Raw genomic sequence first — 24,713 nt, 5'->3', positions numbered from 1 at the left:
CAACCTAACTTAACCCGGTTGATCAACCCAATACAATTGTGCCCAAATCAACTAATGCACATATCACACCGAAGTCCATTAGCCAACACCATTCATAGAATTATTTAAGCTTCGTATGAATCGAGGACTTTGATTAGTCGATCCAAATTTCTAGGCTCAAACCCTATTTGTCACAAACTTTATAAGTGGTGATCATTGAGCCACAATCAACATGACAAGGTCAAGGAATTAGTTGGTTGCTAAAGAAGAAGTGCCATCTGTGGGTACAAACCGCTCAGGGTTCCAATATCTATGGTCAAGGGGGAGGATGGAAGAAAGGTACTACCGCGGTTGCTCTTGTCGCTGCCAATTGCATGGGGTCTATCAACCATACTTTTCCTTTCTTCACACAATTTTTCCAATTCCAAAGTTGGACAACCCAAATCCAATCTCAATAAATTCGAATAAATTCGAGTGAAACTCAAATCGAACCCAACTCAAATTTTATAGGTTGGGTTAGAGTTGGGTTGACCTTCTAGCTTGCTCGAGTTGCAAACCCTACTTGCATTGGAGATGCTCTAAGATTGGTAATTTGGAATTTAACCAAAACATGGTGTTAAATTATATATTGATGTTAGTCCTTTGACGAAATGTATGTACCTTAATATATAATTAGTGCACTGAAATTCCTATACCCAAATGTTTCCTTATATAAGTTACTTACCATAAATTGTTGATACAAAATGTTAACAAGTAAATACAAATGTTTTTTCATAGATCATTTTATCTAAAAACAAGTAAATACAAAATACAAAATGTTGAGTTTTTAATGCATATTAAAATCCTACAATGTTTTTTCATAAAAAAATTTATCTAAAAATAATTTCAGTTATTTTAAAAGTATTAAAGAAGTCCGTAGTTTAATTTTTATAATTTTCTTCTTTTGGTAACAAAAATTATTTGGTTATACAGCAAATTTTACACTATAAGGCTAAGCTCATTCTTCCACACTATTGTTAATCTACTATAAGGCTAAGCTCATTCTTCCGCCATAGTACAGCTCATATCGTTGTTAAAAAAATTAAAAAAAAAAAAAAAAAAAAAGCCTTTTACGTTGCCCTTGCCTTACCCTTATATCGCTTGGCAAGGAAGATACAGCAAAGCTTACACAGCAACCCAAAGAGTCGGAGACATCTCAACCGTCCATCGTGTTGACTAACCAGTGCCCTTGTACCATGCGTGCACGACTCAATAAATCCCACTTCGCGAGGAGCAATCAAATGGGAGGTATAGAATCCAACGGCCGCGTAAAACAGAGATGAAGAGGGAAACCAACTCTTCAAATTCCTATGAATATTAGGGTTTTATTTTTCACTTTTTAATTTAAATTCTCGAAAAATAATTTCGAGCCCGATGCTTCTGTAAACGACAACCCTTACTATATTTAACCGGGAAAGTTACTGACAAAATATTTTTCTCTTAATTCTCTTGGTTTGTAAGTTTTGCCGGGAAGGCTTGGAGAGAAAGTTGCATTGCAGAGATGGTGAAGCGTGAATTCGTCAGTAGCGGCAGCGGTGGAAGAGATGAAACTGAACGACCGCAAGCGGTGGAGGACCGGAGAGCTCTCCGATCACGCTATTTTAATGTGAAGAGCATTATCCACGGTATCTATCAATCTTGTACTTTTTGTTTCTTAATTATGTGTTTGATATATGATTCCAGGGTTTGTTTGCAACTATGTATAGTTTTGAGTTTTGAGTTTTGAAAATTTGTTATTCTCTGTTTGGTTGCTGAGAAAGTTAATCGTATTGTGTGATTTGTTTGCCCTCGTATAGAATTATTTGTTGTTATTCTGTGTTTGGTTGCTGAGAAAAGAGAATTTTTTGTGGAGACTGAGTGTCACATCACCATGTGGTGTTATCAACCTACTTTAGTTATAGGAGTTGTATCTGTCTGTTCAAACTATACCTTATGTCCGTAAAATATGAACTTTGTCGTCCACCGCTTTATAATACGGCGATTTATAACATCATGTAGCGGTCACACTCGAAAATTTTCCTAACGAAAGATCATAATATATTTTGTTCCTCCCATTATATTGTTTCCATATATGAGTTAGAACTAGAATTAAGCACTTTACGAAGGATGAATAATTGTGTCGGCTTGCATAAAGGAAGTGTAATTGTTTTTGGGGTTCAAAGGAATGAAATTATGGGAAATCTTATGGTTTACGTTGGAGTTCTTTTGTTCTAATTAGCTTCCTTCTTGTGTCGCTGATACGGATATGAAGATAAAAGAGAGGACATTACGAAAGTGGATTCAGACAAGTTCAATTTGATCATCAATGAAGTGGAGAGCTTGCATGAGCTTGGTAAATTCCCTTTTCTGTCATAGATTTTCTCGATCAAATTACGATATTTGTATCTAATTTAGGCTTAATCAAGGATTTGCTACGGATTTCAGTTCAAAATCCGAGAGAACAAGTTGCTGACGCAGAAGCGCTTTTGGACATTACAACCCACTTGATAAGCTCCGTCAAGGCACATAACAAGGAAGGAATCACAACTACAGGTTTCGTCAACTGTATTCTCAAACAGTTTGAGAACCGAAGTCGAAGTGGAAGCAGCTCAGTCTCTTGGAAGGATATTGGAAGGGCAGTCTCACATGTTTACCCGAAACCTCCCCAATGCTGCACCATGTAATAATAGCCATCCATTTTTCTGTTGTTTATATGCGTTCCTTCTGTTTCGAATTCTCTGAGGAATTATACGGTTTGCTTTTCCTTCAGGATTGGGCCTATGAGTCTTGAAGTAAAGCAACGGAAGAGTTATGTTCGTGCAAAACGCGTGAAGCCTACAGAAAATGTTACCCCTGAGGAGGTAAGAGTGGTTTATCTCATTGTAATTTATTCAAGAACATATAATTTGCACTCTTTTCTTTTCCCTATTTAATCGTGTACTGCTTCAATCTTCAAGTGTTTATTTCCAAGCCGCCTGAAACTTTGAGCAGTTACCGAAAATTCAATGTAACTTTGTGCAGCTTGATGATGCCGTTGAAGAAGAGCAACAGGAGACCGTTAAAAATGTGTCAGCTATGTTCAATATCTTGAGGAAGAAGAGAAGAGTCAGGTTTGAAAATCTAGTCTTGAATGGGAATTCCTTTGCGCAGACGGTGGAAAATATATTTGCCCTCTCGTTTCTAGTTAAAGATGGGCGAGCGGAACTAAAATTGAATGAGGAAGGCCATCACCTAGTTTGTAAGTTCCTTGGCAGATGCTCACTTTCGTGTGTCTGGTGGCTTATTCTCTTCTATTTCTTATTTGGTCATTTATATGGCTTTGTGTTTGTTACTTCAGTGCCAAGGAATGCTCCTTCTGCCGAAAAAATTGCTTCTGGGGAGGTTACTTACGGACACTTTGTCTTCCGATTTGATTTCCAGGACTGGAAGGTAGTTAAAGTTGACGCCTTCATACATTATATGTTTTATTATACCTGATTTAATGGAAGATTTTCCTCTAATAAAATGGTGCATTTGCGAAATTCTCAGTTCATGAAAGAGATTGTTGGGGACGGCGAGCAGCTGATGCCACACAGGACCTATGATCTATACAAACCAAGTGATCATCAAGGCGATTTGCAATGCGAAGAATCTCAAACAACGCCATCCACAATGCCAATTAGGAAGCTCTCCAGAAACAGAGGCTTGGTTATGCAGGAGCAGCCAGTTGGGGAAGGCATGGCTGAGCCTGATACTAATCAATCGATTGTGGAAGACTCGCCCGTGCGCGATTACGCTCAAGAAAGCGCCAATGCCATCCGAAAAGGGAAGCGTAAAATGATGTGAAGCTGTATCAAGGGATGAAGATCATGAAGTGTACTTGTTTTGCTGGCAAATAGGATTGTTGGTCTGTAAGTTTAAACCAGCAGTCATTCAGCTTTGTATAGGCAGATGCATTAGGACCAGGACGTCACCCTCCATCTCTTTGGTCCTTTTCTCTTTAGTTTTTATAGATACATTATTTAAATTTTAGATGCTTCTACTGCCAGAAAGCTCTTATATACTTTTCTCTTTCACTTCCTTTAGTTTACGCTATTACGTAAATAAAAATTCACAGTACTTTAGCCAATTTGACTAAATTGTATATGCTTACTCAATTTCTCAATTTGTTATTAGCACTAAAAAAAATTCTACTCCTCCCTCCCTTATTTATTTCACTAGGTAGGAAAGAATAATTACGATAATTTTATTAGTGTTGGTAACAACTTCATTTTTATTAGATTATTAAAAGGCTTTTCGGTCAAACTGATCTTTACAATTGTTATAACTCTTTATTTTGGTCCTTAACAATAAAAATTGATAGAAATAGTCATTGAGTTCGTCCACTGCAAATCATTTTTCGTCATTCCATGAAAAACCTTTCAACAATCTCATTAATTGAAAGGATTGATTTAACAAAAATACTCTACAGAAATAGTCATGTGGTCGTTCACGTGACAATTTTAACAAAAGTATTGACAAATTTTTATCGGAATAACTAAAATGAAGAGTTATGCCAATCTCATATACCATTTTGGCTAAAAAAACATATTAAAATAACTTGAAAATATGAAAAATAATAAAATCCCATCAGGAATGGTGGAAATTTCATTGCACCCTTCATTTTGGTTCTGAATAACAATTACACTAACAATGTTATTTTTGATTTGGCATACAGCAGAACAATGTCAACACCAAAAATGGATTCCAACTAAAAAGACCCTACTACCCTCAATTCTCGAAGGAAAACACACTTGTTATTTTTTACCTCTATATCACTAGCACAGGAGCTACTTTGCGGCTTTTGGAATATCAAGGTTTTCAAAAACTGGGCTGTCGACTCCAACTCCCATCGCATTCAGGCCATTGTCGACGTATAGGACAGTCCCGGTGATGGCTGATGCCAATGGCGATGCCAGGAAGGCAGCAGCGTTCCCCACCTCCTCTGTTTCCATGAAAGTTTAAACTTTGTTTAAGCTGGCAAGGTAAAATCTTGTCTAATGAAGAATGGAAAATATGAAATTCGTGCTCGTATTTGGTTGTGTACATAATCACTCACCTGCAGATAATTCCTTCTGCAAGGGTGCATTTTCCGACGAGTAATCAATCATCATATCAATGAATCCAATTGCCTTTGCCGCACGACTTCTTAATGGTCCTGCGTAAGGGAGAAAAAGAAAACACAAATAAGAAAATTGGGAGAACATAGAACTGTGCGGCATATAGGGTTTAACAAAAGTATGATGTCTAGATAAGTTTGGAGCCCCAACTAGCTATTTCGTGAGACATCTTCCATTTAGATACCATTATCGCTTATCAACACCATACATCAAATGTAGAGGGTTGACTTTAACAACGAAGGCTTAACAACTGCTCTCAATTCCCAAGTAACTAATTAGCTTTATCGTCAAAAGCATACACATAACATAGATATTTCAGTTTCAGAGCGTAACATTTTTAACCTCAAGGTGGTCAAGTTATGTTACCATTAAGAGTGGAAGACAGATTCTGTCAACAGAAAATAACTGTCATACCTGCAGATATTGTGTTGACTCTAATGTTGTGCTTTCTTCCAGCTTCAAAGGCCAGCACCTGAATCAAGCATGGAAATACGATACATATATGTTTCATTACAAAAAATTGGGAGAAAGCTCGACATGGTAAATCCGAAAATATTTTTAAAACAAGACAATCCAAAGACTCACACGTGTGTCACTCTCTAGAGCAGCCTTCGCTGAACTCATGCCTCCACCATATCTGCAAGTAGAATACATAAAATAAAAATCTGTTCTGAGAATAAGTATTGACGAGTAGTTGTAATCCAAGAAGACAAGTACCCTGGAATGATCCTTTCTGAAGCAATGTATGTTAGAGAGAGTGAAGCACCACCTGTCATGATAACATTTACCCTTAGATTCTATTCTCTGTCTAGAAACACTCGCTAGAACATCACAGGGTTCTTAAAAAATGAAGAGGGGAGAAAGCGGGGAGGAAAAATAAATAAGAGCCGTGCCTGGGTTCATTATTGGAGCAAAATGCTTGAGTAAAGAAACATATGAGTAACTTGATGCAGAGATGGCTGCAAGATATCCATATCTTGACGTCTCCAAAAGAGGTTTGGTAACCTGTACATGATACATTTACTTCCTAAGTAACACGAAGATCTTAAACCACGTTGCAAAACCAAAAGTTGAAAAGAGATTCACCTCTGGTCCATTGGCAAGTGAGTGGACAAGGATGTCAATGCTGCCAAAATCCTGCTTTACAGATTCAACCACCTCCTGCAAAACATTTATACAGAATCAGGCAACCCAGCTGGCCGGGCCAATTTCTTAACCCAGCATCTGGAAACAACACCTATAATATAGAAGAATTTAAGCTCGACCAAAGTCAATCATAACCTATATGTTTGCAAATGAGCTTGAGACATTTCAAGCATGTAATTCACCATGAAGTTCAGCGACCAAAAACATCTGGAAACGTCATACCTCTAACACAATCTATTTTTCATCTTGAAGATCGCATATACTGAGTGACCAATCTCATGGCACATTACTAGGGGTATGAAGGTTTCTGTCTCCTTATGCCAGGGTTATTGATAATAACTTTCAGTATTATTTTTGTCGGGTTTAAGCTATGGGAAATTACACTAGATAGGCCAAACTTATATCCAAGCTTTTATGTTTTAGGAGGGAAAGGGAGGAGTCAAGGCCCTGACTGGTCCCCCCTTCCTTTTGGCTCTGTGTGTTACTTAAAGGCCGAAAGATTAGTCATTATCTGCGAGCTGGTAATCTTAATTTAATAACTTCAATTGCACTGTAATCTGGTGAACAAAAATGGTACCTTAACAGTCCAATTTGAGGACCCCAAGTAGCGTTTATTGGTTTTTATCTGCAGAAAACACGATATGAGCATCACTACAAATATAATTTAGCTCAAATTTTATATTCCAGAAACTAAAATCAGGAGATTCATACATCTTCAGGAACATCCTCGGGACTGTCAAAAACTGCATCCAATGGGTAAACCTTGGTAATTTCCATCAAAGAGCCATCTGGCAGTCTGCAAGGGGAAAAAGAAACAGAAGGAAAGCCTGAATTAGACAAAGATAGAATATAGATAACATCAACAGATTTGCATGAAATGCAGGAAATGAAAAATCTACTCTTACGTGCGTGATTCATCAAACTTTCCACGCCTTAGACTGGATTCAAAAATGTTAAGTGCCTATACCAAAGAAAACTTCGTTAAAAAAATATATAGTTTTGTCAAAAGTTAAGGCTCCAATATCACTAGAGAATTCAGTTGTATCAATTTACATACCGGCACCCATGTACCAACTAGAATTTCAGCTCCCGCAGCAGCAAGAGCTTTTGATATTGCCCATCCATATCCATGGTCATCAGCCACACCAGCTATGAATGCTCTCTTTCCTGCAAATAGCTGCCACAGTGTTAGATGCAGTATATTCAATGTTCTTCTTGTGTGAACATTTATCATCGAACGTAATCTATCTTAGAAAGCTAATACTTCGATAGTTACTTTTTTTTCCAAAACTTTTGTCACTCTGTTTATGGGATCATAATTTAAATTATCGTTGACAAAAATGACAAAGACCTTCTCGAGAAGCTTCATCAGAAATATCCTACCATAATAACTTTTTTTGCTCGATTTTAATTGTGCATCATTAGCATGCAAGTTCGTCACAACAAAGAAAAACACAGCAGCTCATAAACAAGTTACAAATTTGAGTACTCAAGCACAATTTCTGGAAGAAAGATGTTTGACCTCTCAAATCAATAGGCAATCCTGGCAGTGGAGTGTTCTCAGCTGCTCCTGACATTGCTCTGGTGACAACCTTTACGGATTTCACAGGCCCTGATTTCAAGCTCTGGGAGAATGATCGTGTTGCTGAGATGTGAGAAGAACTCTTAAGCCTTCTCCAAACTCCCACCTCACTGTTTGTACCAAACTTTGCCGTGCATGACATATAAGTTCTTTGAGAGGATGACATGCAAGGCTTCACCGCTGCCATGTGTGATCCGGGTGCTACAGTCGTGGCCATTTCAGATACAAATCACCAGAAACCGACACAAAACTCTGCAAGATCAAGAAGCATACACATTAGTAAGTTCACACTTGACACATGTTATCAGCAACTATTAGTATATCTCCGATGCCGAGTCTTAACTACTAACACAGGCAGTAATTAAACATCTTTTCTTCGTAAAAAATAAAAACAAAACAAGAAACAGTAAACGGTGTCCTCTGATACAATAAAATACAATCAAATTATATGATCAAATCCTAACAGGGATGAACAGCTAACTTGGCCCATCATTTTCCACACTGGCAAACCATTTTCTCAGAAATTGTTGGGTAATATTTGAATTAAGTGGTATTAATAATTACGATTAAAATAACAACATCACATAAAGATTAGTTCTTTTCACTTCACTAGCACAATCTGAACCAATTTCTCAACAAATTCATCTCAAACTCAAATAAAACAACAAATTTGGAAACAAAAACATATACAAAACATTCAATCAACCCAGATTAAAACATTCCTAGAATGCTAACAACATGAACAAATCCTATGTTTGAACTGATCAGGAGTCAGTGGAGATGCATGAACACTGAACCCATTTCATAGAAAGATCCGAAGACTCACCTCCGACTTGCGCTGAGGTGTGTTGGGGAGAGAAGAGCGAGGTTTCGTTGGAGCGTTTATACGAAATGTGAGCGTCTGTCTGCTTTTGTGCGGGGGGGTTCGATGAAATCGAGGTTTTTGGTTTGTTGGATGGTTGGTGTTGCTGACAGTTGAGTGTTGCGGAACTTCGTAAATGCCGAACGAGGTTGGGGGAGAGATCGTTGAGCTGTGTTGTTTTTGGCGCCCTTCTGAAATGACGTTTTTGCCCTCCTTCTTATTGGGCCTTCTGGTTTGGGCTTGTGTATGGCATTTTGAGTTATAAATATCACGCTGAATCGAGTAACACTATTTAACGATAAATATACGATACAAGTAAATATACAATCAATTGGTAGTTTTTTAAATTGCTAATACAAGCGATGCTAGAAAACATCACTTGAATTACAAGAGACTCGAACATAATTCTCTAATCACTTGAACTACAAGCCTCTTACACTTTTAATTGACAATTTTAATTTGTCGTAGTTTTACTTTTGAAAAACATCTTGATGGTATATCACTAGCAGTGTAGCAATGTTTCTCTGTACCTATAAGTTAGAAGTTTAAAGTTCGACTCACATAAATTACGAGTTCAGTAATAAAATTTTATGACTAATCAATTTTGTGGCTTCGCACAAATCTCCTCTAAAATAAAATACTTATACTTCTTCTTTTTTTTTGTGAAAAAAAAAAGACAACTGGTGGCAAGCCACGGTAATCCACCCCTTCCAGGCTCGAAGAGGTTATGGGGAAATACTTATAGTTCTAAGAAAATAGAAAAAGAAAATTTTCTTTTTATGTGTATAGTGATGACTTGCCTGTGAACAACAACTCTTGGATGGATGCGTTGGGCCCTTGATGTGTAATGGAGGCTTTGAAGAGGCCGTGTGGCTTATGGATGCGTTGGGCCTCTCTTTATACTTTTTAAACCCCAACCCAATCACAGCCTCCTACGCTAAAGTAACTTTTGTTACCATTTAACTCATACTATTTCACATAGGGAAAGTTTACACTACTTTTTTCATGCATTAATTGGTGACATTTGAATTTAATTCAAGCAAAAATAAACAAAAGTATACATGCGGAATATTTATTTATTGTTATAAACTTTGTATTGGAATTTCTTGGAGGTCAACTAAACAGACTATAGTTGCCACTTCGTCTAACCATGCTGAAATTCTCACTTACACGAAGCAACTCAGGAATGCTTCTGGCTGAGAGCAGTTGTGGGCCATATTCGAAGCTTCTGCTATCTTTACCCCATTGTTGACGTCCCGACGACAATCTATGCATGCATCGAACAGCTCAAGAAGGTTACATCAAATGAGACAATACCAACCACATTGCGCTGAATTTCTTCTTCTCACATCAACATCAAAAGCATCAGAAGATTGAAGTCACGCAAATCCGTTGACAAGACAATTTGGCCAACCTTTTTACCAAATCACTACCGAAGGCGACGTTTCAAAAGCTTGTTCAATGAATATTTATGCGTAAACTTTCTGAGTTGTAACATTGTTAGTTCTTTTTGAAATTATGTCAAACTCAGGGGGAGTATCCTGAAGTATACTTGCTTGATCTTTATGTACTTTTTTTTACCTACGATTAGGAGCATTTTCCCCTTTGGGTTTTTACTACCTAACGAGGTTTTGACGAGGCACCTACCTTGGGTTGATCACATCCTTGACAACGTCCCGTAGACATTTTATTTGACTTTACAATTCTCACGCATTTTTCCTTAGATTATGGGTTTTACCAAAGTCATTGGGTTTTTTTGTGAGACTTAGTTCCATATGCAAGTTCCTACTTTACTTTGAGGCTAGCATTTTCCCAGAATCAATGTCGAAGGTCGATGTCGTCAACACTACATGATGCCGAATATACTTCAGTATTTACACATTCAAGGGGGAGTGTTATAAACTTTGTATTTAAGTGTGATTGTGTAAATCCTAAATTAGATTTTATTCTAGTTATTCTTCCCTATTATGATTTGTATTCATTGGAGGAGAAGGATCATTCCCTTCTTTTTAACTATAAATAAAGGCATTGCGTAGGGGGAATAACACATCCTCTACACAACCTTACAAACACATCTATCTCCCTACTCTCCATGTCAGATAAAATAAGTCACAACATTTATTTATTTCTACCGTCCCAATTTGAAGTTTTTAGTGAATTTGTGACATTATTTCTTCTTCTTTTTTTTTTTTTTTACAATTTCTCAATAATGTATTTTGACGACCCACATCTTTTATATTTTAGAATATTATTCTTAAGTCATACATAAAAAGAATTAGACAAATTCAAAACTATTAAGATATTTATTTGAAATGAAAAAAATAGATGAATACAGTTCTACAAAGAACCGTGAAACCTAAATCCAATGGTCATATAATTTTAGATTGTGTGATTTTTTTGTAGACATGATCTCGATAGAGAGTTCACATTGTTAAAATACATTACAAAGTGTACCCCACAAAAAGATGTATACAACATTTTGTAAAACAAATGGCGTCATAGATCGGTTCCTTCTTTTTTTTTTATAATGTTTTTACGTTATTAACTTGTTATATATTACCAATCTGTTTTATCATCTATCAGAAAACAAACCAGGAAAGAACTTGAATTTCATTAACCAAAATTCAGTGAATTTGTTTTAGTTTTTTTTGTAAGTAATAAAATGAGAAAAGGGCAAGTAATTAGATTCGAGCTTACGTCAGCAAACCCAGCATCTTGGCGGCAACAAGCGGAACCCTAATTTTCGTTTTTTTTAAAAAATTACTAAATATTTATTAAAAAAATATTATCATGTACAAATATTTATTAAGGTAATTTCTTGATATTTTAATAAAATAAAAATAAATAGTTGATAATATAATAAATAATATCCCAAAGCTCTGGACTTTCCCACTCTCATATTCGAAGCCGCTTTTTTTTATTTTTTTTATTTTTTATCCCTCCAACAGCTGCTGTTCTTCCTCTTCCACTTCCGGTACCTTTCTTCTAGGGTTAGGGTTTGGGCTAGGGTTTTCCTTTCTGTGTTTCTTCTTCTCTAATCCTCTCTCTAGGGTTTTCTTTAGCAGGAATCTAGGGATTCTTTCATTGTTTCTGTGCTCTCTTGGTCGTCGTTTTGTAGTGGGTTGGATTCGTTTCGGATCTCGATCTGGGTTCTGGAATAATGGATACTCGTAAAAGAGGTCGACATGAAGGTGGCGGCTTTCACTCTAATGGCGGCTTCAAGAAGAACAAGCAAGGTTCGCTCTTTGCTTTCTCTCACTCTGTTTCTTGTGAATTTGGGGAATTCACTGTTTTTTTCGTTAGTTTTATCTTCTTTTTTTTGTTGTTGTAGTTTTCCTACTATTTTTTTTCCATTTTCTGTTTGGTTGCTGAGAAAGTTTCTGAAGCTTGAAATTCCCTTTGCTGCATAAAGATTCCTGATTCTTTTTTGCAATTTGGGTTTATTGGATGTGGAATGTATTTCAAATATCTATGATGTGTTTCAGAATTTAGACTGTTTGAGATGTTCACTTGATGTGTTATTGTTTCTGGGTTTTTCTTAAATATTCGTAATTTCTGAATTTTTATGTTTTTGGTAGTTTGTGTTCTTTCATAATGACCCCAAGTTTGTGTCCTTCAAATGAAGTTGCTTTCGATGTGCTAGGTCGTTTACGGAAGTTAAACATGCTTGATAAAACACAGAATAATCGTGTTGAATTTGATGGTTAATCTATTTAAATAAAATCATGTTGTACTTGGATTATTTGGACTAGGGTTATACAGGTGACTAATTTTAATCTTTCTATCGCTTTGGTTCAAACTTTTAAATGAGTTTGAGATGCTCTACAACAATTGGATTAAGGATCAGGAGAAAATGTAACTGAGAGAAAGTAATTAATGTTTTGTAACAGAATTGGAGTCCTTTTCAACTGGTGTAGGAAGCAAATCGAAGCCATGCACCAAATTTTTCAGGTTCAAATCTTTCTCATCTAAGTAAATATCATGAAATTTATCTTATCAATTTTAAGGCTGTTGTACGATTTTATAAAATTTCAACTTACAGTTGTTACAAAATGAAATCTTATAATTGCACTAATGAACTGGGAGTTCATAGTTGTTATACAGGTACACACTTCGCTTTGGTCGAATGAAGTTGACAAATTCCGTGTAACAGAAAACTGATTTATTTATGAACTACATGGATAATCATTCACTAGACCACATTTCACCCTAATGAAATATAATGAGATTGAGCATTGCATGTAAATTATCTGCACTGTACCTTGTAGCTCAATTAATGTTCTCGTTTTATCTCAAACATTGGTAAGATATAATTGAATGGTACATTTTCTGGATTTTTGTAAAAATTTTAAGCTGTTGTACCGTTCAACTCAGATATCACAACTTGCACCGACCCATTTATGCTAAATTGTGAGTTAATTTCCCATACCTTTTGTTTAAGCTCTTGATCACAACATTGGATAGATATGAAGGTGTCTGTTCTTCTTATCGCATAGAAAACTTAGCTCATAGATAACATACTTCAGTCACAATGATACGAGGCACTTGTCCAATGAAAAAAAAAATTTTGATATTAGCTCCAAATATTATTTTGTAGTTGAGAGGCTTTTCTTTCTTTTTCCTTCTTTTGTCTTCATCTTTGTGCCTATACAATGGGAATGGAGGGAAGATTGATTGGGGCTCTCTACAATCTTACAGAATCTCTGATCTTTTGTTAGTGACCGTCTTTTTTCTCAGTTATAGGTTCCGAGTTTGAATTACACGATTCTTGCAAATTGTATATATTGCTTTGCAATTATTCTGAAACGCTTTATAAACTTAGCCGTTTAAATAATACTCAAAGAATCTAGGAACCAAATTTTGAAATCAAAATGAGCCAACATATGAAAATTTGAGCACCTAAATAGCTTGTGGGTGCCTGCAAATCAGTAATGTCAAATCAGTAATGTTTCGACTACAGGAGTCTTTGTAACACACATAATGGGTTCTTGATCAGTTGCCTTACCATATCTTATTGTACTAAGATCTATAATTCATCTTATAATCTATATATAAATATATACGTGTGTGTGTTCCTGAATTTTTCTTGTTTGAATTTAGATTGAATTGTATTCTCAATTCGATGTCGTTGGTATCAGGTTTATGGATTTGTGATTTTTGTGCAAATGGAGGGATGTGATTTGTCTGGTCAACTATTTTGTGTCATCTAAAACTTTTTATGAAATTCATCTTTACCTGTACAGTGATACTCTGTCAGTACTTGACAATGCTAGGAGGAACTGTAGACTATTTAACCTTATTACTTTGCTTCAAATTGAGTGAACACTGTCAGCCTGAGCTTCCATGTGTGTTTGTAGATAAAAGTTACTAATTGTTCATGGTCATCTGAGTATTGAACTCTATGATTCTGGTTGCAGCACTGCTGGATGTCCTTTTGGTGAGAGTTGCCATTTTCTGCACTACGTTCCTGGAGGTTACAATGCCGTAGCTCAAATGATGAATCTGGCGCCTGCTCCTCCACCACCTAGGAACATTCCTGGCCCACCATCCCATTCCAATGGATCCAATTCATCTGGAGTTAAATCACGCATATGTACTAAATATAATTCTCCTGAAGGCTGCAAATTTGGTGACAAATGTCATTTTGCTCATGGTGAGTGGGAACTCGGCAAGCCTCTTGCTCAGTCCCACGATGATCCTCGTGCCATGGGACCTGGTCCAGGCCGTATGGGTAATTGGATGGAGCCACACCTGGCAGGCCCTGCATCTAGCTTTGGTGCCTCATCTACAGCAAAAATCAGTGTGGATGCTTCACATGCAGGAGCCATAATTGGGAAGGGTGGTGTGCATTCGAAGCAGATTTGTCTCCGGACAGGAGCCAAGCTTTCAATCCGGGACCATGAGTCAAATCCCAATCTCAGGAACATTGAACTTGAGGGGACCTTTGAACAGATTCAGCAAGCTAGTGCCATGGTAAGCGAGCTAATTGCGACTGTTTCAACCTCTGGCCCTGGAAAGGCTCCAGGAGGAGGAGGAGGTGGAGGAGGAGGCCGAGGAGCCCCAGCCCCTCCCAGAAGTAACTATAAGACGAAACTATGTGATAATTTTACCAAGGGGACTTGCACCTTTGGAGAAAGATGTCACTTTGCACACGGGGCTGCTGAATTGCGGAAGTCTGGAGTGTGAGTGCTCTTTTTGAATATTTTTTCTTGCAGTCAGAATCGTGTACTAGTGGGAGAGCTGTTTTGATTTGTCGATGTGCAATACCACCCAGATGAATTTACAGATAATGATATCTGAGGTTTTTGTAGGCATAAACGTTACTTTCTGAATATATGTCTTATGTGCTTGACATTTTCCTTATGTTAAAAACTGGGTTAAATGAACATTTTTATTCGTTTCCAAAAAAAAAAAATATATATATATATATAACCTGGCTCTGTAGTCTTAGGTGTCAGGTGTGAGTGGAGATTGGCAACAAGATCAGGAAGCCCACCATACAAGATCTGGAAGGCAGAAGCTGTACAACTCTAACTTTTGTATGCTAAATGAATTATTACCATTGGTTCAATGTAAGTAAAGAAGAGAATAAAAACTCATCATGAAGTTGACGTAAGTCTCGCAAATTTCATCCTGTAAAGATTTCAGAGACGAGCCAACAGTTTGGTATTATAAAACCAATGTTTCTCTCCAACTTGTCCCTCACCACGCGAACAGGATGTTCTCCGGATTTTTTTTTTATGAGGATTGTGAGAATTTTTGAATAGTGTCCGTTCATTTTATATCGTGCGGTTAGTTTTTGTCAAGTACTGTTTGTGTTTAATTTTAAACGAACACGATTCACGGATTCCTGGAATCCTCATAAAGAGCATCCGGCGAGGATCCGGATTCCTTACCACGTATCAAGCACAACATGTGTGAGAATGTTATCACAAAAAAGTATGTTGCAACTATTAGTCTAGTAGGGAATTGGATCCGCTCCAGACTTTAGTGTCTAGAGCCTAGGGATCAATTCATCTGAGCCACACAAATTCAATCCAACGATTCCCATTAATTCATTTTCCTGGCCCACCATACAAAATCAACGGCTTTGATTTCTTTTACACACCAATTAACGGCTCAAATGATTTGATCCCTAGGCTCCGGACATCCGGAGTGGATCCAATTATGTCTAGTAGTGGAACCATTTAATTTATTAACATTTGTTAATTGTACAATTAAAGATATAAATTCAAACTTTCTCTAACAGCCAAGGACACCGTCTATGTGAAGGTTGTTGGAAAATATTAGTATTTTGGTTTATTTGAATATTGGGTTTTTTTGGCTTAGCCCGTTATCATTAAGGTTCTGATTTCTTACCTTTTAGGATTATGGTTAGTTTATTATAAATAGCATGTTTGTTATTCAGTCGAGAACAAGTTAGTCACAATGTAATCTCTTAGGGTTTTATAGCCGTTTCGGCATTCTCAGTTTGTTTAATAATATTTTTATTATTTTGTAGTTTTATTTATTTCGCACTCTGATATTCAACAAAAGTCTTGTGTGCTCTTAAGGGTGCGTTTGGTACGCAGACGGGACGGAACGGGACGGGACGGGACGGAACAAAGGTGTAATTTTTGAAAAAGACATGGGGTATATTTGTCTTAAAATGGTAAAACATTGTGTTCCACAGACGTGGAACAAACCCGTTCCAGGGGGAGGAGGTGGGACGCAAAAACACCCAAAATCTGTCCCGTGGAACAGCCCGTTCCACCCATTTTTGGCGCACCAAACGCGGGACGGAACGCCTCGTCCCGTTCCATCCCGTCCCGTCCCACGTACCAAACGCACCCTTAAAGCACTACCGATAAAAAAAAAATTAAATAGGTGAGACAAGTGCCTATTAAGCAAATGAATGGCTATTCTCATACATCACTCTCCCACAACTTGTACAGCTTATTATAGAACCCACTATTTCAACTACTAAAAATACGCCATTTAATACTACGGACTAATGATATTCTTCTTCATTTGTAAGTGAGAGGTATTATGTTCGATTTTTGACAAAAACAGATTTGAACCACATTATTGCTAGTCATTATGAAGCTAAACTCATCATCTCCTTTTTAGTATAGAATATCGTTTGTTAAAAAAAATAAAAAAAACTACACAAAAACCCACACAATCACCAGCGAGTCCAAGTTGAAATTTCAATCATCTCAACTTTCCACCAATCTTATTATAAAAGGAGAAAATGCTAAGAGACTCATTTAAAATGATACCTTTTATAAATTTTTCGCAACTTCATATTTTTAACATAATTTCTATATCAATATAATAAAACATTATGCTAAAAGTATGAGATGGTGAAGAATTCATATAGATTTTCATTTTCAGAAAGCCTTGGAATCATTTCTTTCATAAAAAAAGCTCATCCGAATACACATTTATGATAGCATTTCGTACTATTAAGATAAGGACATGTAAAAAATAGTCACATGTATTTGGATTACTAACACAAATACCACGATAGTGCTCTAACGTGTCAGTTTTCTAACCTGATGGAATTATAATGTAAAAAATAGTCACATGTCTTTGGGTTTTGACATATATTTTTTTTAAATGTTAATCATGAAATTTTGTTTCAAAATATCTGATTCTCAACTTGAAAAGATATTCGGCCAAACAAATTTTTGGTGTTAAAAGTAGACAAGAGAATATAAATGAAGGGACAGAAACATGATCCAGAGTCCCACCGGTTTATGTCATATCCGACTTTAGGAACCCATCACAATATAAAGCGTACGCATTACAACAAGATACCTCAAAAGTTTTCCCAATTAATCTGATTTTTTAAGAACCATAAGTTAGTTTTTTTATTTTTTATTTATTTTTATTTGGAGCAAAGGAACATACATTACCAACAACAATCAGAAAAAATACTACAACCCAAATGCCCAAAATTTACAACACAAAGGCCCAGGAACGAAAAACACAAACAACCAATAGAGGCCCAACCAAAAGTTGAGCCCAAAACAAAGAACACACAGAAACAACCAGAGTCGCTACAACCTCCACCAAAACCGCCATTACAACCACCAAAATAGCAGCCGTGCATGTCAATCGAGTCAAATTCGGTCCCCAAATAAAGCCACGCCTCACCAACACCAGCAGTCAATTCCAAGCTTCATGCCCATCACAACTACAGACCCCAGAAAACCTACAGTCAAGTGAAAGAAGCTCATGGCAGTCCACAAGCAACACTGCCAACAAGGGCAGACAACAAAGAGAAGGTGGGAGAGGGGTGCAAGGAACACTCGGCCCAGAGCCAGCACCAGATCAAAGCACACTAACAACAACAAATCGCGGTAAAGGGTGACAGAAGCTGGGAAATTGGATGAAAATGGATGAGAGACAGCAAAGGGGAGAGAATTTGGCAGATCGGCCAAAAAACCCTAGGAAGAAAACATCGGATAGAAGAGGAGAAAGAGAAGGAGAAAGAAACAAAAGAAAACCCACCGATCCCAGTTGGAACTAGGATCGGCGGCACCGAAAGTGGACTCGATCGGGAACCGTGGAAGAAAATTTCTTCATCCTTGATCTTGGATAAAATTGCACCTACAAAACAATTAACACATTTGGTTAAGGCCAAAAATCTCACACGCCCACGATGAATGGGGGGCTTTGGCCGAAGAACCTTCAATGCCAAAGTTAGAATTTAGAGAGAAAAGTGTTTAGAGAGTTTTTGGTGTTTTGCAAGAATGTGGACTTAGTTTTTTAGAGAAAATGAGGTTCAATATATAGAGCATGGCCGACCCTCTTGGGAGAGAGAGTGGCCGGCCTTTTGGGTAATTTTTGAGTGTAATGGGTGATTTATTTGGCAATTAATCGATTAATTAGGTAATTAATCCATTAATTGGCCAATTAACTCAATTTCTAAGGAATGTTTTGAAGGTTATGGAATAATTACCTTGTAGGGAATATAAGAGGAGGATGGATGAAATAATTTTGAATTTGTTACCTTTTTTGGGCACTTTTGACTTGATTGAGGGATGATTGTCCGCTGCTTGCGTGTAGGAAATCTGATGTGTCTCAAGGGTAATTTTGTCATTTTTACCCAAAAATACACGTGTCGCCTTGTGATTATTTTTGGCTTCATAAATGCTCCCACATCTATTGGGCTGCTCACAGGAAAGAGCAGCAGGTGTAGAGATCTTCTTGCTTTAGGAAGCATAGGATTGCTTCCTATTTTGATGTAAATTCCCTCTTTAATTGGAAATTAGATCTTTCTAGGAAAGGGAAATAAATTTCTCTCAAAACCTATTTAAGTCATCCTTAAGTGGATTATTAAATCAACTTTGGAGAACGATTTATTCTACCTTACAAGAGAGAGAAAGCTAGAGGATATTTGTTCTCCCTTCCTTAGCAATCTTCTACACTTGCCCGTGCAAATGACCGTCTTTCATTGCTTTTTTTGTCTTCTCTGCACTGCATCGAGATAAGAAAAAAATTAATTTTCCTTATCTTTTTCTTAAATAGCGCTGCTGCAGGGCAGCCGTCGGGGTGGTGCAGCACGTCGGCTCGACATGGGTTAAGGAAATGTTGTGGCAAAGACCACTGCTGGAGCTGCTTGGTTTGGCTAAAGCCAAGGGCAGCTATGCGGCTGGCCGCGGATTGAGGTGCTAGGGCGCAGTGCTAGGCGAGCCGCATGACTTATGTCCTTTGAGATAAACAAGGAGATTGCGGGCCTTATAGGCTGCTGAAATGCTGGGCATGTAGGCCTCATGCCTGCTGGTCCGAGAGAAAAATAAGGGAAAAACCAGTATGGGTTGAGCTTCCCTGATGAGTACTATGAATGGCATTGGCTGCTTATTCCTCTTCATTGTGAGAAAGGTAGGCTGCTCCCAAGAGAAGAGGTTAAGAGGATCAAGGCAGATGCATTGGCTCATCTGAATGCTATCGTAGAGCCTACTATGAATGAAGGTGGAAAGAAGAGATCTTCCCTGCCTGCTCAAGAAATGCTGGTTGAGAAAAAATAAAGACTTCATCCGCTGTTTGTGAAGGTCCTCCTGCTGCCGAGAGCCTGTGATTGATATAACTTCTTCCAATAGGAAAAAATGAAGCTGCTAGATCTGAGCATGTGGCGCCTGCCATGTCGAGAATGGCTTGTACGATTGCTGATAGTATTTCTCTGTGTAGAGGTCTTGTCATACCCCAGTGCCGAAGTCTGTGCCAAGACGTCCATTGGGTGCTAAGTCCGGTTTTCTTTTGGAAATGTTTGCTATTATGAAGAACGATAAGGTAGACTCTGCTGCTAAAGTGGCACTAAGGCCCACTCCATCTGTTGCTAAGATTGATTCACCTGCTGGGAAGGAGGAGACTGCTCACGTGGGCAGCTATGAGAAATCCACTAAGCCTGCTTCTAGGAAGGCTACTGAGATCTGTGTGCTTTTGAAACCAGATAACCAGATCTGCTTGAAGACATAGACGTTTATGCCAAGTTTATTGATGGCGTTTAGAAAGGTTTGTTTGCTCAAGTTCCTTTACGAAGCATACGATCCAATATAGAATGACTGCTCTGCTTGCTATGATGCAGATATAGCAAGGTTGCCAAGGAGGTGGCGAAGATTATGGCAGTTGAAGCTTATTCCTTGGCCGAGGAGATCAAGAGGTTGGATTTTAAACTCATTGCTTTGAAGGGGTATACTATTTCTGCCCATACTTCTCTGCAACTTGAGACCGCTCGCCAATATATTGTTGACTTGAAGACTAAGCTTAACTCGATCCAAGTTAAGTATGAAAGTGCAGAGAACGAGATTGGATGTTACATACCTCAGATTCAAGATCTTGAGTTTGCAATCTCTGAGCTTCGTTTTGTTGCTTATGCAAAGGATAAAGAGTTAATTGCTGCTTATAATCAAGTGATCTACTTCAAGAAGGTCATTGATAGGCTTGAACCCCAAGTGTTGGAACTTCAAGGTGTACTAAAGATCAACGAAAGTTTGAATAAGGAAGTGGATGAGTTGCAGCGCGTCCATGTTGGTATGTTCGAAGAGGAGGAGCAGCTGAAGGGTGAGAAGGATGGGCTCGAGGTTTCGAGATCTTTTCTATTTCTCCGAAATACTTGCTTGCTTTTACTTTTGAAGCTTTCATTGGTGAAGTAGTTATAGAAGTTGGTGCCCAGGCTGGGGCAGCTAGGGGTGAAGCGCTGGATGATGTCGCTGCTAAGAGCGTCGTGGCTGCTGAAGGTGTGGCGATCGAGTAGTTGTGGGATGCCTAAGCTGCTGAAGTGTAGTCTTCTAGATAGCCTTTAGGATTTTCTTTGTTTTTCCTTATAGTTCTTGTTTTGCTTGAACTTCTTCGGCCTTTGCTAGTTGTTTATAAACATGCTTCAATCGCTTTTCTTCATCTTTATTTCTTTTGTTCATGCCATATCCTTTAGACTTTATAGACCAGTGGTAGGCATGTTACTTTTCTATAAGTAGACAGGCTTGTGTAGCCTATGTAGCCGTAAATGTTGGTGTAGAACTTTGCAAAGTTGTTAGTCATAGGGTTGGCAGCTGGATGCCTTACTTACAGAAGTAGACAAGTCTGCGTAACCATTAGGCTGTTAACCTTGGCTTTTTCCAATTCCGTAGGTTGCGTAGCAAGTATCACAACACTTTAGGACTTGGTGTAGATTGTTCCGCGCTTAGCAGAGGTGAAGTTTATCGACTACATAGCAAGTCGGCAGTGGATAAAGTTTCGTATATGCTCACTAGCTTGTTTAACCTTTTATAAGAATGTGCGGTTGTATAAGTCTAGCGTGGTTTTATTGCTCGAAGGGCAAGCCGTATGCAGTCTTCTGGAAACCGTAGGCTACCTTAATGCACTCGGTAGTAGCTTTAGGGTTCCAGGGTAGCCGTATATAAGGCGTACTGCGTAATGTGCCCCTTCTGTCTCTAAGGCCCGGTTCCTTGCGGATTAGGCCAAGAGACCCCTTCAGTTAGCTAAGCCTTGAAAAAGACCATTGTGGCTACTTCTAAGAATCTCAGCGCAAGCCATCGTGCATCTAGTTATACTAGGGCAGCTAGGCTTATCCATGTCTGGATATTCGGAGTGTAGAGTTTATCCTTCCGTCTTAGAGAGTTGACCCATGTGGGTGTCGGGGAATTGGTTTACCCTATCGTATTGGAGAGCAATTAATTTTCCCTTTCGCACTGGAGAGCATGGTTGGTCCCTCGGGGGGGGGGGGCGCAATTCCTACGATAAGTCCCTAAGAAGGGCGTGATATTCTTTTGAAGTGCATGAGTGATAAGTTGTTGTAAGCATACAGTCGAGCCAAGTTGTGATTACTTCTGAATTCCTTATTGAAAAACGAGTGAAACGAACGAGAACTTAGTTGTAAGGTATGAACTGCATAATAACTGGATAATCCTCAGCTTAAGAGTTGGTGCCTATTGAGCTGCTTGAGTCTTTGGGCTTTGATGTAGCGGGAGGTCACACATGATACTTCCTCAAATTGTAGGCATTTCACTACTTTTCGATCTTTTTGTCATTTCATGGTGGCGAAGGTGTAATTACTCTTTCCGCCTACTCTGTTGATCTTGTACGGACCTTCCCATATGGGATCCATCTTTTTGGAGCCTTCTTTGGGCGCAGTGATAAAGGCTTTTCTTAGGACTAGATCTTCGGGCTGGAACTGCAGGATCTTGGCCCTTTTGTTGTAGCTAGAGAAGAGCTGCTACTAGTAAGCTGCGGTGCGAGTGATGGTCTGCTCGCGCTTCTCCTCTACTAGATTTAAGCTTATAGCCATATCCTTACTGTTCTACTTAATGCTTGGAAGTAAAGCGGTGATACTTGGCTTGATGACATTGGGATGAATGATTACTTTTGAGCCAAATGCTAAAGAGAAAGAAGTCTAACCGGTTGCTCGTCTTTTGGTGGTGCGATATACGTTTAGACATCTGGGGAGTTCGTCTGACCATTTTCCCTTGTTGTTGGTGAGGGATTTCTTGAGGCGATCGATGATCATCTTGTTGATGCTTCGACCCGTTTATTACCTTGAGGATATCTTGGCATGGACATGTGCTGCTTGATGCCATATTTTTGGAAGAGATTCGCCAAAGTTTTGCCCACGAATTACGGGCTGTTGTCTTTGACGATGGATTGAATTATGCCAAATCGACAAATGATATTCCTCCATATGGAGCGTTCTATGTCCGTCTGAGTTGTGGTCGTCATAGGTTCTGCCTCCACCCATTGGTGAAGTAGTCGGTTGCCACGATCATCATGCCTCTGCCCCCAGTAGTAGACGACATAGGTCCTACCAGGTTGATTGCCCATTGCGTGAATGGCCAAGGATTCGTCTACGAGTGTAGCTCGCTGGCAGACAGTGATGGTATCATCTTGTAACGTTGGCAACGGTCGCACTTTTGTACTAACTCTTTAACATCTCGGTGCATGGTAGGCCAGTAGTAGCCTGCGTTAAGAGCCTTCTATGCTAATGATCGACCTCCAGAGTGATTTCCATAAATGCCTATGTGGATTAAGCTTAGAACTTTCAGGCTATCAGGAGGCGCTAGGCAGCAGAGATATGTGACACCTCGGCTGCTGGTTTTGCCTCTATGCTTGGCTTAGCTAGATATTCCACCGGAATAGAGCATTTGAGTTGGTGGTCGAAGGCGAAGCCTAGGCCGGCTAGTGCGTCCACGTGAGCGTTGTCTGCTTGTGGAGCTTGAGTGAAGGTATAAGTCTGAAACGCCTTAAGTAATCTGGATTAGTTGGGAATCAGAATGAATTGCGAGCTTTTTCACTGCCAAGTCTTTTTCTATTTAGAAAACTGCTAGTAGGGTCTCGTATTCTGCTTCGTTATTGGATGCTTTGAAGCCTAGAGTAATCGCTTATTCGGGTATCGAATTGTTTGGGGTAACAAGGACTACGCCTGTTTTCGAACCTTTGTAGTTGGATGGGCCGTCGACATGCAAATGCCAGAAGTCTCCATCTGGTGGAGCAGGCGCGACTAGGGCGTGCTCAGTTACCTTCGAGGCATCGTTGGGCCGCTCTATTGTGTCGTGAATGCTTGGTAGGGAGTTGTAGAGCTAGGACCATGCTACACATAGCAGGAAATGCTCAACTGCCGGTATTGGACCACTCTAGAGCTAAATTATGAAGCAAGGGTCGGCTAGGGCCATGTGACGCGCAACAGGAGGTGGTGCTCAACTGCCGGTACATGTTGCTCTTATGTAGAATCTTTTGGGGCGACGAAGACAAAACTTACTTTCGATTGTGTCCTTCCAGTGTTCGTCTGCCCTTGGCGTGTCTTTTGGGTGGAGTTGTTGCGTTCGTCAGAAAACTTGGCATCTGCCAGGGTTTACACCTTTATCGTCATGCGTCTGGATTGGGCGGAATAATGCGTAGGATGACTGTGTGTGTTTGAAGGTAAAACTTGAGCTTCCGGGTTGTAGCAAATATCGCCAAAGTTAGCTTTTGAATTTCTAATAGCATCGATGAGAGCTTTTGAACTATGGAATACAGGTAGTCGGGTCCCAAACTCTTCTCGTATGATGGTAGTGCTTATTGCTCCTTTAGATACCGTCAAACATGCAACTAAATTCTCCGCTGCTTTCGATTTGGATAGTAAGGAGGTGATGTCGAATACTTCTTCAAGTCCTTGAATATGCATTGGCAAACCTAGTCCCAAAGTGCATGCTTCTCTGCTGGAAGTCCTTTTTGGAAGGCTGCTCTAGCTATCGAGTCGTTACATCCGACTATCCTTGCCTTCTCTGCTTTAAACCTCTTCACATAGTTGGGAAGCGACTCCTTTGGGTTATTCTTGATGTTGAACAAATGAGCGATGTGATGAATATTCTTTGATGAAAATCAAAGAAAGTTCGTCGAAACTTCGAATGGATTGTGGCGGCAGGGTGTAGAACCAATCTTGCGCTTTGCCTTGTAAAGTGAAGGTGAATATCTTGCACATGAGGTCGTCGTTGTTTCGATAAAGGATCATTGTGCTTCGGTAGTGCTT

At 38.9% G+C, this 24,713-nt stretch overlaps 3 protein-coding genes across 3 annotated transcripts; 2 read left to right on the top strand and 1 right to left on the bottom strand.

Moving 5' to 3' along the window:
- The first annotated feature begins 1,274 nt into the window (after positions 1-1,274).
- Positions 1,275-4,105, top strand: LOC126591946 (non-structural maintenance of chromosomes element 4 homolog A-like). The gene is made up of 7 exons (XM_050257664.1): positions 1,275-1,643; positions 2,270-2,350; positions 2,443-2,677; positions 2,768-2,858; positions 3,019-3,235; positions 3,335-3,426; positions 3,526-4,105. The coding sequence occupies exons 1-7, from the start codon at positions 1,520-1,522 to the stop codon at positions 3,820-3,822; spliced, it is 1,137 nt and encodes a 378-aa protein (XP_050113621.1). The 5' UTR covers positions 1,275-1,519; the 3' UTR covers positions 3,823-4,105.
- A 487-nt stretch (positions 4,106-4,592) lies between these two features.
- On the bottom strand, positions 4,593-8,872 carry LOC126591944 (enoyl-[acyl-carrier-protein] reductase [NADH] 1, chloroplastic-like). Its single transcript, XM_050257663.1, has 13 exons — positions 8,690-8,872; positions 7,804-8,115; positions 7,339-7,448; positions 7,187-7,242; positions 6,993-7,077; positions 6,859-6,906; positions 6,222-6,296; positions 6,029-6,140; positions 5,853-5,904; positions 5,721-5,772; positions 5,550-5,607; positions 5,075-5,173; positions 4,593-4,960 (listed from the first exon to the last, which is right to left on the bottom strand). The coding sequence occupies exons 2-13, from the start codon at positions 8,078-8,080 to the stop codon at positions 4,806-4,808; spliced, it is 1,179 nt and encodes a 392-aa protein (XP_050113620.1). The 5' UTR covers positions 8,081-8,115; positions 8,690-8,872; the 3' UTR covers positions 4,593-4,805.
- A 2,758-nt stretch (positions 8,873-11,630) lies between these two features.
- Positions 11,631-15,113, top strand: LOC126591949 (zinc finger CCCH domain-containing protein 14-like). Its single transcript, XM_050257675.1, has 3 exons — positions 11,631-11,961; positions 12,616-12,676; positions 14,143-15,113. Exons 1-3 carry the CDS (start codon positions 11,886-11,888, stop codon positions 14,909-14,911), a joined length of 906 nt encoding a protein of 301 aa, XP_050113632.1. The 5' UTR covers positions 11,631-11,885; the 3' UTR covers positions 14,912-15,113.
- Positions 15,114-24,713: the final 9,600 nt, after the last annotated feature.

The sequence above is a fragment of the Malus sylvestris genome, chromosome 12 (genome assembly GCF_916048215.2).
Source record: "Malus sylvestris chromosome 12, drMalSylv7.2, whole genome shotgun sequence".
NCBI classification, from domain to species: Eukaryota; Viridiplantae; Streptophyta; class Magnoliopsida; order Rosales; family Rosaceae; genus Malus; species Malus sylvestris.
Note: the sequence above shows the minus strand (reverse complement) of the source record. Positions and strands in the feature narration are given on the sequence as shown.